The sequence below is a fragment of the Aotus nancymaae genome, unplaced genomic scaffold, assembly GCF_030222135.1.
Source record: "Aotus nancymaae isolate 86718 unplaced genomic scaffold, 86718_ANA_hifiasm-v0.15.2.pri h1tg000021l, whole genome shotgun sequence".
Classification (NCBI taxonomy): Eukaryota; Metazoa; Chordata; class Mammalia; order Primates; family Aotidae; genus Aotus; species Aotus nancymaae.
The window spans coordinates 12,530,875-12,545,760 of NW_026988433.1; the positions used below are offsets into that span (position 1 = coordinate 12,530,875).

Genomic DNA, 14,886 nt, shown 5'->3' on the forward strand with positions numbered 1-14,886 from the left:
CACTTCCTTTTTTAAATTTTATGTTTTGAGATGGAGTCTTGCTCTGTAGCCCAAGCTGGAGTGCAGTGACGCGATATCAGCTCCCTGCAACCTCTGCCTCCCAGGTTCAAGCGATTCTCCTGCCTTAGCCTCCTGAGTAGCTGGGATTACAGGTGCCCACCACCACACCTGGCTAATTTTTGTATTTTTAGTAGAGACAGGGTTTCACATTGACCAGGCAGGCTGGTCTCAAACTCCTGACCTCATGATCCGCCCACCTCAACCTCCCAAAGTGCTGGGATTACAGGCGTGAGCCACCATCCCTGGCCCCATCACCTACTTCTTCATACATCTTCTGTATTCACCTGGCAAAACCTTCCCCTGATTAATTCAACTCTTGGCCTATTCCACATCAGCCCTGGAGCAGACAAACAGGGCTAACAAACAGAACCACACTGATCAGCCTCACCATAGTAGACCCTCGTGCTGCCTGGTAGTACTGCAATCCTAGTACACTTCTGCAGTCCATTCATCTCTCACTTTCCCAGACAACTCCTTCACTCCTCACGCTTCCAAATCTCCTCTCAGCTCACCTTAAGTCTTCCACTGAGAAACATAGAACAATCAGCAAAGAATTCCAACTGCCTCCGACCCCACCTCCAGCACCAGGCCTTCCTTTTGTTACTGGGGATGAACTGGCAGAGTTCCTATCAAAGCCAACTGCTCCACTTCATACTAGATCTCAAAGACTCAAGGACACTGCTCAGCAATTCTCTCCCTTTCCCCTGCATCACTTTCCCTCTCACCAGAACCATCCAATGAGCACAGACATGCTATAATTTCCCTAATCTTAAAATCCCTCAAGCAGCTGGGCACAGTGGTTTACACCTATAATCCCAGCACTTTGGGAGGCCGAGGTGGGCAGATCACCTGAAGTCAGGAGTTTGAAACCAGCCTGGCCAACATGGCAAAACCCCATCTCTACTAAAAATACAAAAAATTAGCCAGATGTGGTGGCAGGTGCCTGTAATCCCAGCTACTCAAGAGGCTGAGGAAAGAGAATCGCTTGAATCCAGGAGGTGGAGGTTGCAGTGAGCTGAGATCATGCCACTGCACTCCAGCCTGGGCAACAAGAGCACAACTCCATCTCAAAAAAAAAACCCCTCAAGCTCACATCCCCTTCAAGCACTGCCTCATGTCCCTCTCCCCTTTAAGTAAAACCACTAAAAAGTACTGTCTATACTTGCTGTTTCTTCTTCCTACCCTCCCATTCTCTCCAGTCTAGATGCCAAGTCTTCAACACTCCACCAAAGCAACTCAAGGCCAAACACCTACCTTCACATTTTCAAATTGAATGGTCAATTTTCAGTTCTATTCATACTCAGCCTATCAGCAGCACTTGACAAAACTGGCAACATTCTGCAATGCCTTTCAGCTCTCTTCCTCCCACCCTGACCACGCTCTCTTTTGCTAGTCTCTTATCCAGACTCAGGGGTTCAGTTCTTGAACCTAATCCATTTTTGCTTAATCTACCTCACTTAGTTCCACAGCTTTAAGCACCAACTGTATGCTGAAAGCTCTCTAACCTCGGTCTCTTCCTTGACTGCTGATTCGCAGTGAACTACAAACCTCTATTTATATTCTGCTTATATTTATCAAATAGGAATTTCAATGTACATGTAATATTTCCAAACTGAAGTTCTTTATCTCAACCCTATCCGCTCTCCCAAAAAAACTTTGTGCTCTTCAGGAAAGAATGTTCTCCATTCCAGCAAAAGGCACCTGAATTGGGCTTATGCCAAAAACATTACTCATCCTTTTCTCTGCTCAGACCCCACATCTAACAAAAAGTTTTGGCTCTACCTGCAAGTAATGTCTGAAATCTTAACATTTCTCACCACCTCCATCACTCACCCTCTTTCAAAGCTTCCATCCTCTCACCAAGAATATCTTTGTAGCCTCTTTACTAGTCTTCCTGCTTCCACTCTTCCCCTTAAAACTCCAAATCAGATTACCTTACTTTTCTCATTAAACCTTTCAATGGCTTCCCATCTCTCTGAACAAAAGTCAAACTCCTTCAAAGCCCCACCTGATCTGATCCCTTTCCTAGTCTTTGGGTACATTTCCTGCCTCTCCTCCTCCACCCATGGTAGCCTACTTGCTTTGCCTCAAAACTGTCTTCCTTGTTTCTCTATCCCTTTACTTCCCTCGGTCTACATTTTTTTAATCTGTCTTATTCTATAGTAATTACATATTATGCAACATACTCTGCCAGTCTGTTGTTGATAAGCATTTAGGTTATTTCCCAAATTTTGCAACTACAAACCCAGCAGTGAACACCCTTGCACTTACAGAAGCATAGCTAAGAAACTCCTAAAAAAAAACCTGAGACTATGGATATAGGCATTTTACATTTTGCTAGATTATTACAAAGGTAAATGTCATAATGTCATTTTATTACCTTAATATTCCAGAAGGTATCTATAATTCAAGAGTGATAATGAAAGGATTATACAAATTAAGGAACCCCAAATTTGCCAAAAAGAGAATTTTCCTTCCTCCAAGGAAAGTTTCATAATCTTCAGGGGCAAAAAGGAGGAAAGGTTTCAGACCTAGTTAACCCTCTCAGCTACTCAAGACTCCTCTGATTATCTATTCCTCCACCTCTTGGTCCCCTCCTCAACTATTGATAAACTGAGGGGCAGGAGTGGGATCAAATCTCATGCTTATGTTCTAGAAAGGATATTTTCCAATTCCATACCTCATCTCGTCTTCCACCATTAAAAGAAGAGCTAAAGAGTTTGGTGCTGCCGCCGCCCCTTTGAGGAGGCATCTTGTTAAAAGTCTTGCTTTTCTGTGAACTGGAGCGACGGGACTGGTTGCTAAAACTTTCATTTTTGGGGTAGGAAGGTTCACGTTTGCGATTATAACGCTTGGATCCACTTGAGTTCTTTCCATCTGAAAGCAAGAAACACAAAAGAACGCCTTAAGAAGTGATACATTCACTCAAGCCAACTGCCCTCCACCTCCCAGCAAAACTATTTAAACAAAGGTAAATGGGCCCTTCTACCACCTCCAAAAATCTGGGTTTGGGCCAGAGCACAAGCGCTTTGAGTAAGACAACATGTGTTTTTATTTCTTGCAATAATGAAGCCTAAAGGGTCTCCTCCCTCAAGACAAACACAGTGTAGATCAAACCACATGGATTCTCAGTCGATAATGTCTCTATTTTACAGAGCTTACCACTGCCCCTGTAAAAGTTCAGTCATATACAGTTACAGGAAATGAAAGAGCCATTCTGTATTAAGGAAAAGTATTTCACCTGGTGGCAGGACAGAAGACATTCCCCTTTAAATTACTATAGCATAACCAGATTCTACACTACAAGGCGTTGTCCTAGGCCTTAGCAAATATATTCAAAAGGCTTTTATAAAAGCAAAACCATGTTTGCATATGTTCTAGAGGTCAAACTCAGAAGCTGTTAAATCGATAGAACCAAAGAAGTTGTGCTCTAAAAGCATATTAGTGGCTGGGAGTGGTGGCTCATGCCTGTAATCCCAACACCTTGGGAGGCCAAGGCGGGTGGATCACCTGAGGTCAGGAGTTGGAGACCAGCCTAGCTAACATGGTGAAAACCCATTTCTGCTAAAAATACAAAAAATTAGCCAGGCATGGTGACAGGCACCTGTAATCCCAGCTACTTCAGCTACTTGGGAGGCTGAGGCAGGAGAATTGCTTGAACCCGGGAGGCAGAGATTGCAGTGAGCCAAGAACATGCCATTGTACTCCAGCCTGGGCGACAGAGAAAAGACTATCAAAAAAAGAAATAAATAAAAGCATATAACTCAGCTTGAGTTATATCCTTTTAAAAATGTTTTTCTCTCCAATTATAATACATGTTCAATTCTGAAAATACGGAAGAATAAAGTTGCCAGTACTCACAGAGCACTAATCCATTAACATTGGTTTCCTTTTAATCTCCATTTTACATACTTGCCACAAATCTTATACTTTTGATTTGTGACAAATGACAAGCATAGAAGATATCTTTTCTGCTTACTACTCTGTGAGAATTTTTATGCATCCCTAGTCTTCAAAAGCATGATTAATTGCTGTATCCTTGTTCGTCACACACTTACAGAATGATGTAACCAACCCCACATTGTTGTACATTTAGGTGGCTTCTAATTTTTTTGCTAGTTTAATATAATAGCATTGGGAGTCTCTTTAGACAGAGGCTTTTGTGATTAATTATGTCAAATTCTGACAGCGGAATTAGCAGATAAAATATGGTCAAAGCCATTTATACATTCTTAGGTTGCTTTCTGAAACTGTTACACCAATTTATTTATACTCCAACTATATAATAATTATTTATGCATTTTATTCATTTATTTAGAGACAGGGTCTCGCTCTGTTACCCGGGCTATGGTGCAGTGGCGCAATCTTAGCTCACAGCAACCTCCGCCTCCCAGGCTTAAGCCACCCTCCCACTCAGCTTCCTGAGTAGCTGAGACTACAAGCACTCACCACCATGTCCAGCTAATTTTTGTGTTTTTTGTGGACACAGGGTTTGCCCTTGTTGCCCAAGCTGGTCTCAAACTCCAAAGCTCAAGTGATCCACCCGCCATGGCCTCCCAAAGTGCTGAGATTATAGGCATGAGCCACCACACCCAGCCTATTTTTTCTGTAGAGATGGGGTCTCACTTTGTTACCCAGACTTGTTTCAAACTCCTGGACTAAATCAATCCTGCCTCGGCCTTCCAAACCATTAGGATTATAGGTACGAACCACCATGCCTAGTTTTTTTTTTTTTTAAGACAAGTCTCACTCTATTGCCCAGGCTGGAGTGCAGTGATGCCATCTTGGCTCACTGAAACCTCTACTTCCCAGGTTCAAGCAATTCTCCTGCTTCGGCCTCCCAAGTAGTTGAGATTACAGGCATGAGCCACCACACCTGGCTAATTTTGTATTTTTAGTAGAGGTGGGGTTTTGCCATGTTGGCCACGCTGGTCTTGAACTCCTGACCTCAGGTGATCTGCCCATCTCAGCCTCCCAAAATACTGGGATTACAGGCATAAGCCACCGTGCCTGGCCTTTTTTTTTTTTGAGACAGATTCTCACTCAGCCCAGGGTGGAGAGCAGTGGCGCCATCATAGCACACTGCAGCAATCCTTTGCTTAAGCAATCCTGGTTTAAGCAATCCTTCCAACTCAGCCTCCCAGCTAGGACTGCAGGTGTGCACCACCACACCGAGCTAATTTTTTCAGACAGGGTCTTACTTTGTCACCCAGGCTGTAGTGCAGTGGCATGATCTCGGCTCACTGCAGCCTCAACCTCTGGGGTTCATGCAATCCTCCTGTCTCAGCACCCTCCTAAGTAGCTGGGGACTCCAGGCACGTACCACCACTCTTGGCTTATTTTTATATTTTTTACAGAGACAGGGTTTTGCCACGTTGCCTGGGCTGGTCTCAAACTCCTGAGCTCAAGCGATCCACCACCCTCAGCCTCCGAAAGTGCTGGGATTACAGGCATAAGCCACCATGCCTGGCCTAAATTTTTAAATTTTTGTAGAGACGAGGTCTCACTCTGTTGCCCTGGGTGGTCTCAAACTCCTAGGCTCAGGTGATCCTCCAGGCTCAGGAGATCTTCCCACCTCAGCCTCCCAAAGTGCTGGAATTGTAAGCATGAGCCATGGGGCCTGGCCCCACTTTAATCCTCTTACAATGATTCGCAATCTGGCCAGTTCATAGCAATCACCCAGATGAGCTTTTAAGGAATTCCTATGCTCAGCCCTCACACTCTAAGATTCTGATATAATACAAAAGTAACTGTCTGCAGACTTGTAATATTCTCTGAGTAATTTTTTAAATTTAGAAGAAATTATTTCTTGGTAAGTATAATCACCAGCTTCCTATAGCAGGCTAAATAAATTCAAGGTGAAACAACATTTCAGAGAAAAGAAAATGTGAGTTAATAAATCAGAGTCCAAATTTTGAAAGCAACCACTTCACGCTCATAGTCTGTCAACCTCATTGAATAAATGTCATTCTCTCCAAACGTGACCACCTACAACCTGGGAGTCAATCTAAATCATGTGAGATGGCAGCAGTGTAAATAGAACAGACAGTCACAGAAACAGGCTAGGTTCACTCCTACCAGTTACCCTTAAATCCTGCTTAGGGACAGTGACCAGAGTTTAATTTAATGTTATTACTTAAGGCCAGACATGATGGCTCACGCCTATAATCCCAGCACTTTAGGAGGCCAAGGCAGACAGATCACATGAGGCCAGGAGTTTGAGACCAGCCTGGCCAACATGGTGAAAGCCCATCTTTACTAAAAATACAAAAATTAGCCAGGGGTGGTGGCACATGCATTTAATCCCAGCTACTTGGGAGGCTGAGGCATGAGAATCATTTGAACCCGGGAGGCAGAGTTTGCAGTGAGCTGAAATCACACCACTAACTCCAGCCTGGGCAACAGAGTGAGACTGTCTCCAGCCTGGGCAACAGAGTGAGACTGTCTCAAAAAACAGAATAAAGTTAGAATTTAAAAACTAGACTTTTATCTACTACTTCAGTTAGCAACAGTTTGTATTATCATGGCACTAATAGTAACAATCAGAAAGCAAAGTTTTGGTGCTAAGCTTGGTGGCTCACACCTGTTATTTCAACACTTTAGGAAGCCAAAGCAAGAGGATCACTTGAGCCCAGGAGTTTGAGACCAGCCTGGGCAACATATCGAGACCCCATCTCTACAAAAAATTTAAAAATTTGCTTGGTGTGGTGGAACAAATCTGCAGTCCTAGCTGAGAAGCTGAGTTGGGAGGATTGCTTACGCCAAGGTTGAGGCTGCAGTATGCTACAATGGCACCACTGCTCTCTACCCTGGGCTACAGAGTGAGACCCCGTGTCAAAAAAACAAAAGATAGGCCAGGCGCCGTAGCTCATGCCTGTAATCCCAGCACTTTGGGAGGCCAAGGTTGCAGTGAATTATGTTTGCACCACTGCATGCCAGCCTGAGTGATGGAGCAAAAGCTTATCTCTTTTAAAAAATAAAAAATTTCAAATAAAGGGAAAATTCAGGGGATGCAAAACCCTAGCTAACTCAGCCACATTTTCTTGCTTTGCTTTCCTTAACTCCACTTCACATCACCTCAAACAAAAGAGATTTTACAAGGATAGATAGGTATATAAAGAGAAAACATATCACCTCGTTATCCAAGACTGTTTCAGATGATCCTAGACCCTAACTGACCCTAACTGCTGCTTTCAAGATGCACTTCACGGTTTGCATAGATAAGGTAAAGCCAGATTCTACATGGCAAGGGCTTAAGAAAGTAAACTGGCACTTAGCAAGAGGGCTGTCTTCATTTCCTCACTTATTACCACACTGCCAAGGAAACAGTTTCCTAATGCTTACAGAACTGCTCTCTGATAGACAGTAAACTGCTCATTTCCAAACCACAACTGACCACAACATGATTCACGATTTTAGTTGCTAAAATCAAGTCCTTTCTCTCGTCTTCCATTTACCTAAGGGTATGAAGACAGACACGTCAAGTGAAAGACTGGCTCTTATCTCTAGACCCAGGCAACAGGCAGCTAAAGGTTGAAGGTATGTATCGTCAGGCCTGGGACCCAGAGATAAAATTCAGAGTACTATTTTTGAGATATTTTGTGGAAAACTTGCCAGAATATACATGTGAAAAACTCAAGGGTAGAACAGGAGTGATGAGATGATCCACTTTAGATTTTGGAAAACAGAAAAAAGTCAAGTTCCTGGGAGAAGGAACTGTGGGTAAATGCTAGTTCCCAGTCCTAGCTGCACACCAGAATCACTTGCACAGACTTTTAAAATTATGAATCCCCAGGACCCATAGGCCCAATCTAGGCTTAAAGAATCAGAAAGAAAGGTCAGGCACAGTGGCTCATGCCTGTAAGCCCAGCACTTTGGGAGGCTGAGGTGGGAGGATCACTCGAAGCCAGGAGTTCAAGACCAGCCTGGGCAACATATTGAGACCCCCCCCCCCATCTCTACAAAACAAACAAAATCAGAAAGAATTCCTAGGAAGCGGCACCCCCCCTAATTTTTTTTTTGAAATTTCTCACGAGGTCAGGAGGCCACCAGCCTGGTCAAGATGGTGAAACCGTCTCTACTAAAAATACAAAAATTAGCCGGGTGTGGTGGCAGGCACCTGTAATCCCAGCTATTCAGGAGGCTGAGGCAGGAGAATTGCTTGAACCCAGGAGGCAGAGGTTGCAGTGAGTCGAAACTGCATGCTGCACTCCAGCCTGGGTGACAGAGTAAGATTCCATCTCAGAGGAAAAAAAAAAATCCTGAGGAGATTCTGATGCACAGCCACAGCTGAAAACAACTGCCAAGAACTACTGTCGAGACACATTCCAAAATGAACAGGACCACTAGTTAAACTCAGGGTCCAGAGTCAACAAATAAGTGACTTAAAAACTTAACTCAAGGCTGGGTGCAGTGGCTCACGCCTGTAATCCCAACACTTTGGAAGGCCGAGGCAGGCAGATCACGAGGTCAGGAGATCGAGACCATCCTGGCCAACAGAGTAAAACCCCGTCTCTTAAAATAAAAAATAAAAAAACTTAGCTTCTCAGTTGTCCCACATTTCCCCAATGGAAGGGTCTCTACCAAGTAGCAGTAGGTATATCTCAGCCTTCCCCCATTACCAAATTAAGGGCTGCCAAGTTAAATTACTTGGCATCCTCATTTCTAGCTCTAGTTCTAACAGGTGGCTCAGCCTAGAGGTCAGAACACCAGTCAGGAAGTTTCTGCTGCTGATTCATGCTGTAATCGCAAGCAAGTTGCTTACCCATCGTCCAGAGTAGTTGACAAGCACCTCCAGAGGGGCAACATATGGCCTTACTACAGAATCAACTGACAACAAATTGAATCCAGCTGAAATTAGTAATTCTGAATGAAAGGAAGAGAGAGGTGGTATCAGGAATGATGCATGTGCCAGTAAGTTACCTGATTGCTAAGTGAGATTATGCAAAACTTATTGAAAAATACTGCCTAGGGCCGGGCGCGGTGGCTCACGCCTGTAATCCCAGCACTTTGGGAGGCTGAGGCGGGGGGATCACGAGGTCAAGAGATCGAGACCATCCTGGTCAACATGGTGAAACCCCGTCTCTACTAAAAATACAAAAAATTAGCTGGGCATGGTGGCGCGTGCCTGTAATCCCAGCTACTCAGGAGGCTGAGGCAGGAGAATTGCCTGAAAGCAAGAGGCAGAGGGTGCGGTGAGCCGAGATTGCGCCATTGCACTCCAGCCTGGGTAACAAGAGCGAAATTCTGTCTCAAAAAGAAAGAAAAAAAAAAAAAGAAAAATACTGCCTAGGATTTCATAAATATTTACTTGGACAGATCACTCTTAACTCTGCAAAGCCTCGTTTTTCTTTTTCTTTTTCTTTTTTTTTTAAGATGGGGTTGCACTATGATGGCCAGGCTGGTCTTAAACTCCTGACCTCAGATGATCCACCCACCTCAGCCTCCCAAAGTGCTAGGATTACAGGCGTAAGCCACCGCGCCCGGCTGCCTCGTTTTTCTTGTCTGTAAAATAGGACTAATACTCTACCATACTTCCTCATAGAATCATGAGGATTAAGAAAACTGTAAACTGCCTACCATAGTGGCTGACATATAGTGCTATGATTTGAAAGCCTATCATTAATAAACTCAAATCATTCCTGTGAAGAGCACCCACTAGACTTCCAACAAAACCATATAAACCAAGATTCCAGCCAACAGGCCCTGAAATTATTTTAATTTCTTGAAGTGGTTTTACTGAAGGCTTCAAATCACCTCAATTTTCAAAACCATTAAAATCTCCAGGTCCATTTACAGGTCAGAGGCATTCTTCAAAGCAGATTATCACTAGTAACCTGGTTTCTGGAACCGGAGTAACAGGAAGAATGCCAGGGCAGTGCTTCATACCACCAACCTCAAAATAACTGCTTCATAATTCCTGACCTTCGTTAACCTCCCTGGCAGTTCTATCTCCCCAGGGGGGTGGGACAAAAGCCTGGTTCCTGGCCAGGGTCCACTGTCTGCCCATAAACGGCCTACCTTCTCTCTTGCCTGTTTTTACTTTGTTAATTCTAAATGACTTTCCCCACTTTCTAACTCACCTTCTCTCCTCTGAGCTATGTTCACAGGATATTCACTGCTAAATGTTCTTAGAAATGCCTATTAACACTACTGGAATGAATGAAGCTGTAGGAATATAATCAAGAAAAGGAATGTTGTATAAATGTTTAGGGCAATTAGCTCAGGCAAAGAAACTGTAATGCCACTCCAGCCAGAAAGATCAAGAAAATCCTGGTAGCCAAATGTACCTACTTCCTGTGTACGAATGAAGGGCAAATTAAAACCAGCCACTGAACAAAAATCTCGAGGAAATTAATCATGTAGCTAGGAAGCAAATGATGATTTATGACAGTTCACAGAATAGAAACCAAACAGCTTTTTTCCACATGAGGTAGTATAGGAGGAGAAAAAAAGGGGACTTAAATATTTGAATGCTGGCCGGGCGCAGTGGCTCACGCCTGTAATCCCAGCACTTTGGGAGGCCGAGGTGGGTGGATCACTTGAGGCCAGGAGTTCGAGACCAGCTTGGCCAACATGCTGAAACCCCATCTCTATTTTTTAAAAAATAAATAAATAAATAAGAAAAAAATATTTGAATGCTGAAAACTCTTGCTCTTTTCACCTTGACAAAAGATAGACAAACTATCTTTTTACCTAAACCTTCTTGCTTTCCCTTCAACTCAGTACTCTGTAATTCAAGGTCCTTTCAACGATTTCCAGCAGAATCCAGTATATGAAGTGTTCAGTTTATGAAATACTGCAGAAATCTTTTGATGGGATTATGCAGAACTTGAGACTACCCTTTTGTTAGAGCAACCATCTCATCAAGAAGTCACCGCATCCGAGTTCCTGAATAGTATTGTAGTAGCCCTGATCTTAGCTGTTACGTTGTTAACATAACAGCTTATGGTCTTAGCTGTTATGCTGTTAACATAACAGCTGTTATGTTGTTAACATACCAGCTTAGGTTCAACTTTAAAAATCAGCCAATATCCAAAGTTTCCTAATCTTTTAATCTCCACATATTCTGCCTTTTAATTTATTCCTAAATGCAAGCAGTGGATTATGGTTAGTGAAGAAGTATGGATTTGGCTACAAAGCCCATCCTTCCTTAGGAAGGGAATACGCACAGCTAAAGCCAGAAAAGCAGACACTGGCACTGGCCAACACAGTCAAGCTTTCTAACACACACATTAAACAAAAAACAAACACTGCCTGAGGGCACACCTGTGAATTCATAAAATCTAACAAAGACCCTTTACATGAGTTTTTAAAAAAGCTTTCTTCTTGTTGTTTGGAGACAGGGTCTCACTCTGCCACCCAGGCTAGAGTGCAGTAGAGTGATCATGGCTCACTGCAGCCTTGAACTTCTGGGTTCAAGTGCTCTTCCTCCTCCTCCTGCCTCAGCCTCTACACAGCTGGGACTACAGGTGTGTGCCACCAGGCCTGGCTCATTTATTTTTTTGCAGGACAGGGTCTTGAACTCCTGGGCTCAAGCAATCCGCCTACCTCAGCCTCCCAAAGTGCTGGGATTACAGTCACCCAGCCCATTTGAAATGTCAACAATGACAAATATTTGCTTTGGTCAAACTACTATAGAATTCTGTATCATCTTCTTCGGTAATGAGAGTTAATTCCAATAATCAACATATTCAAAGTGAAGGACATAGAAGTAAAATTCCTTAAATACCTGTTTGTTTTATTTTGTTCGAGTTGTCGCAAGTTTTCACCTACTGCTAACTAGGAAATAAACTTAAGGCATTTATTCCAACTGACTAATGAATGTATGACAGTGGCTTAAAGAGGAGCTGCAGAAACATTAGTTGAGAATTCAGACAGCTGGAGAACCAAATCCTTAACATACATCTGGGAACAGAGTGCAAAAATAAACTTACTTATCAATTGCTTTGAGCAACAGACCACTCTAAACCAGTTCTAACACTCACCAAAAGGACTGGCTTCCTTCTACCTTTTGAGGGATCTATGGCAAAGCTACACATGTGCATAACCGCAAAATCAGTCTGCATACATACCATTTCCTCACATGGCCCAAGAATCCAAACTTCTACTGGTCTCACACCAGGTAAACAAGTTTGCTATATTCAGTAGGTGAACTCCGAATGAGTTAGTAAGCCTTACAATTTTTTGTTCGATTTTGTCTGGTTTAAGTCAGCCTTACAGTTTTGTTTAGAGACGGGGTCTCTCCGCCCCCCAGGCTGGATGGAATGCAGTGTCCGGATACAACTCACTGCAGCTGAAACTTCCTTAAGCTTATGTGATCCTCCCACCTCACCTTTCTGAGTAGATAGGATTACAGGTATGTGCCACCATACCCAGTTAATTTTTTTTTTTTCCCTATAGAGACAATCTTGCCCAAACTGGTATGGAATTCTTGAGCTCAAGTGACGCTCCCCACCTCAGCCTCCCAAAGTGCTGGGATTACAGGCGTGAGCCACCACGTCAGGTCTCTCTTACAGATTTTTATTTGTTTTAAGCTGTTTTAACTGTTTTAAACTGGACCTACACATTTAGGAACTCCGAATATTTCCCTCTCTGCCACAACATACCCACTGTCGCTGACAACACCTTCCTATTACTGCTAATGTGATTGAAATACAAAAGAGAGCAGAGATTAGTACAAACTTCGAAATAAAATAAACATTAGACTCCAATCTCTGCCAACTCCTAACATCCTACCTGTTCAGCTTATTCCTTCCTTAAATATGAACAATTTCACCCTGCTAGACAGGTCAGTGACTGGCACAGTGATAATAAAGGTAAAAACTTCAGGCCAGGCGCAGTGGCTCACGCCTGTAATCCCAACACTTTAGGAAGCTGAGGCGGGTGGATCACGAGATCAGGAGTTCAGGACAAGCCTGGCCAAGATTGTGAAACTCCGTCTCTGCTAAAAATACAAAAATTAGCCAGGCGCGGTGGCAGACGCCTGTAACCCCAGCTACTCAGGAGGCTGAGGCAGGAGAATTGCTTGAACTCGGGAGGGGGGAGGTTGCAGTGAGCAGAGATCACACCACTGCACTCCAACCTGGGTGACAGAGTGAGACTGTCTCAAAAAAAAAAAAAAACTTCACCTAGTACTTGGCACATGGTAAGCCCTCGATTAAAGATAGCTATCATCATTATGGTCATAATTTAATATTGAGAGGCTTTTACAGATATAAAACCATCCCTGTTAAAGGACAATAATAGTCCAACACACAAAAATAGACGTGTATCTCGTGGAAAATAGACGTCAGATACCCTAAGACCTTAGTTTATTTGTTTTTTGTTTTTAAAGTTTATTTAATTATTTTACCTCCACCTACCTTTACAGGTAAGTAAACTCAGGGCACTCACTCAAGGTCTGGCAAACTGGGACCCAAAAAGACTGAATTGATAGTCTGTGCTCTTAACCCCACACTGAATAGCCCATTCAATGACTTCCTCTTCGACAGAGGAATGGATCTGGGGCCAGATTATTAAATAAGAGACCTAAGTTTGAAAGGCCCTCGGGCCCCACCCACCCGTCTAAACTTGAACACTGTCCAATGTTAATTCAACTCTAAAGGGTAGAAGAACGTAGTGGTTTCAGGAGCGTGGACTGATGAGTCAGACAAACCAGGTCTTAAGGCATGCTGTGAGGCACATACTAGCCGGGTGACCTTACCCTTTCTCAATCTTGCTTTCCTCATGTGTAAAATGGGGATTCGAGCAGTTCTGAGTATTAATGTAAACGACCCACGTAAACCACGCAATACAGCGCTGATTAACATAACTAATGAAAGCCATGGAAAAGGGCAGGTAGGAGCTATAATAGAAAGTGGAGCCTGTCCTGGGGTAACCCAGCAGACAAGAGAGCAAGGATTCTCCCCAGCCTCAGGGGCAGTCGCCCCCGGCCACTGCCGCAGGCCCGCCCTTACCGCTCTTGGGTTTAGACTCGCCGGCTGGCCCCGCCGAGGCGGAGCGGGGCGGCTGTTGCCCTTTGCTGCTGCCAGAACAGGCGGAGGAGCTGTTGGAGCCGCTGTTCTTGTCCATGTCGGAGGCGGTGGCGGCGGCGTTGGGGGAGCTCAGCGGCATCAACGGGGGCCTCGGCGGCGACGGCGGTCGGAGCGGAGCGGGCGCGGCAGGGACCCAGGCTCATGGCGTTCAGGGCCGGCGGGGGTCGGCGGCGGCAGCGGTTCTCGGTCTTCATGGCGACATTTTTCCCTGTTTCCTTCCTTGGCTTCTCAAATTAGAAAGAGAAGCGGCGGACGGGGCTGTCAAGCCCGGCGGCAGCGGTGATCGAGGAGGAGGAGGAGGCCGGGGCTCGGGAGTCCTGGCCGGGCCTGGCGGGGCGGAGGCTGCGGGGGAAGGGGAAGTGAGGGAGGGTGCGCGAGCCCCGCCGGCCGGCCGGACACGCTCTCCCGCCGCGGGGCAGGGGAGAGGGCTGGCTGTCTTGGTGTCGGGGACAAGTGTCTCCGACACAGCGACGGACACTCGCCCCTGGGCCGAGGCTGAGTTACTCCGGGAATGGCGACGAGTCGCCAAACAGCATCTCGAAGAACCCGGATGGACTATATATATAGCGGCGAGGGGGTGACGTCTTCTGGGAAATGTAGTTTTTGCATACATCCGGGGCTCGTGGGTTTTTTTTTTTCTTCTTTTAATTTTCTCCCCGACCCCCGCTCCAACCCCACTGTGAGGGTGTTCAGGATAATGCGAGTTGTAGTTCTCTCCAGGTCCAGGTTTTTTGACTTAGTACACTAAAAATACAGTAACAATAATAATATACACTAACAATAATATAGC

General features: G+C 44.7%; 1 protein-coding gene across 5 annotated transcripts in view; it reads right to left on the minus strand.

Annotated features, from left to right (window-relative positions):
* RNF10 (ring finger protein 10) overlaps window positions 1-14,631 on the minus strand; it is a 43,157-nt gene extending 28,526 nt beyond the window's left edge. For 3 of the 5 annotated variants that reach the window (XM_064379712.1, XM_064379714.1, XM_064379713.1), the window contains exons 1-2: window positions 14,019-14,175; window positions 2,741-2,937 (exon numbers count right to left, since the gene is read on the minus strand). In XM_064379712.1, the coding sequence (XP_064235782.1) occupies window positions 2,741-2,937; window positions 14,019-14,175 (354 nt within the window). Of the gene's footprint in view, window positions 1-2,740; window positions 2,938-8,824; window positions 8,880-14,018 lie in introns of those variants that run through there. The other 2 variants (XM_012468956.3, XM_012468957.3) reach the window with 2 other exon arrangements.
* Between the last annotated feature and the right edge of the window lie 255 nt (window positions 14,632-14,886).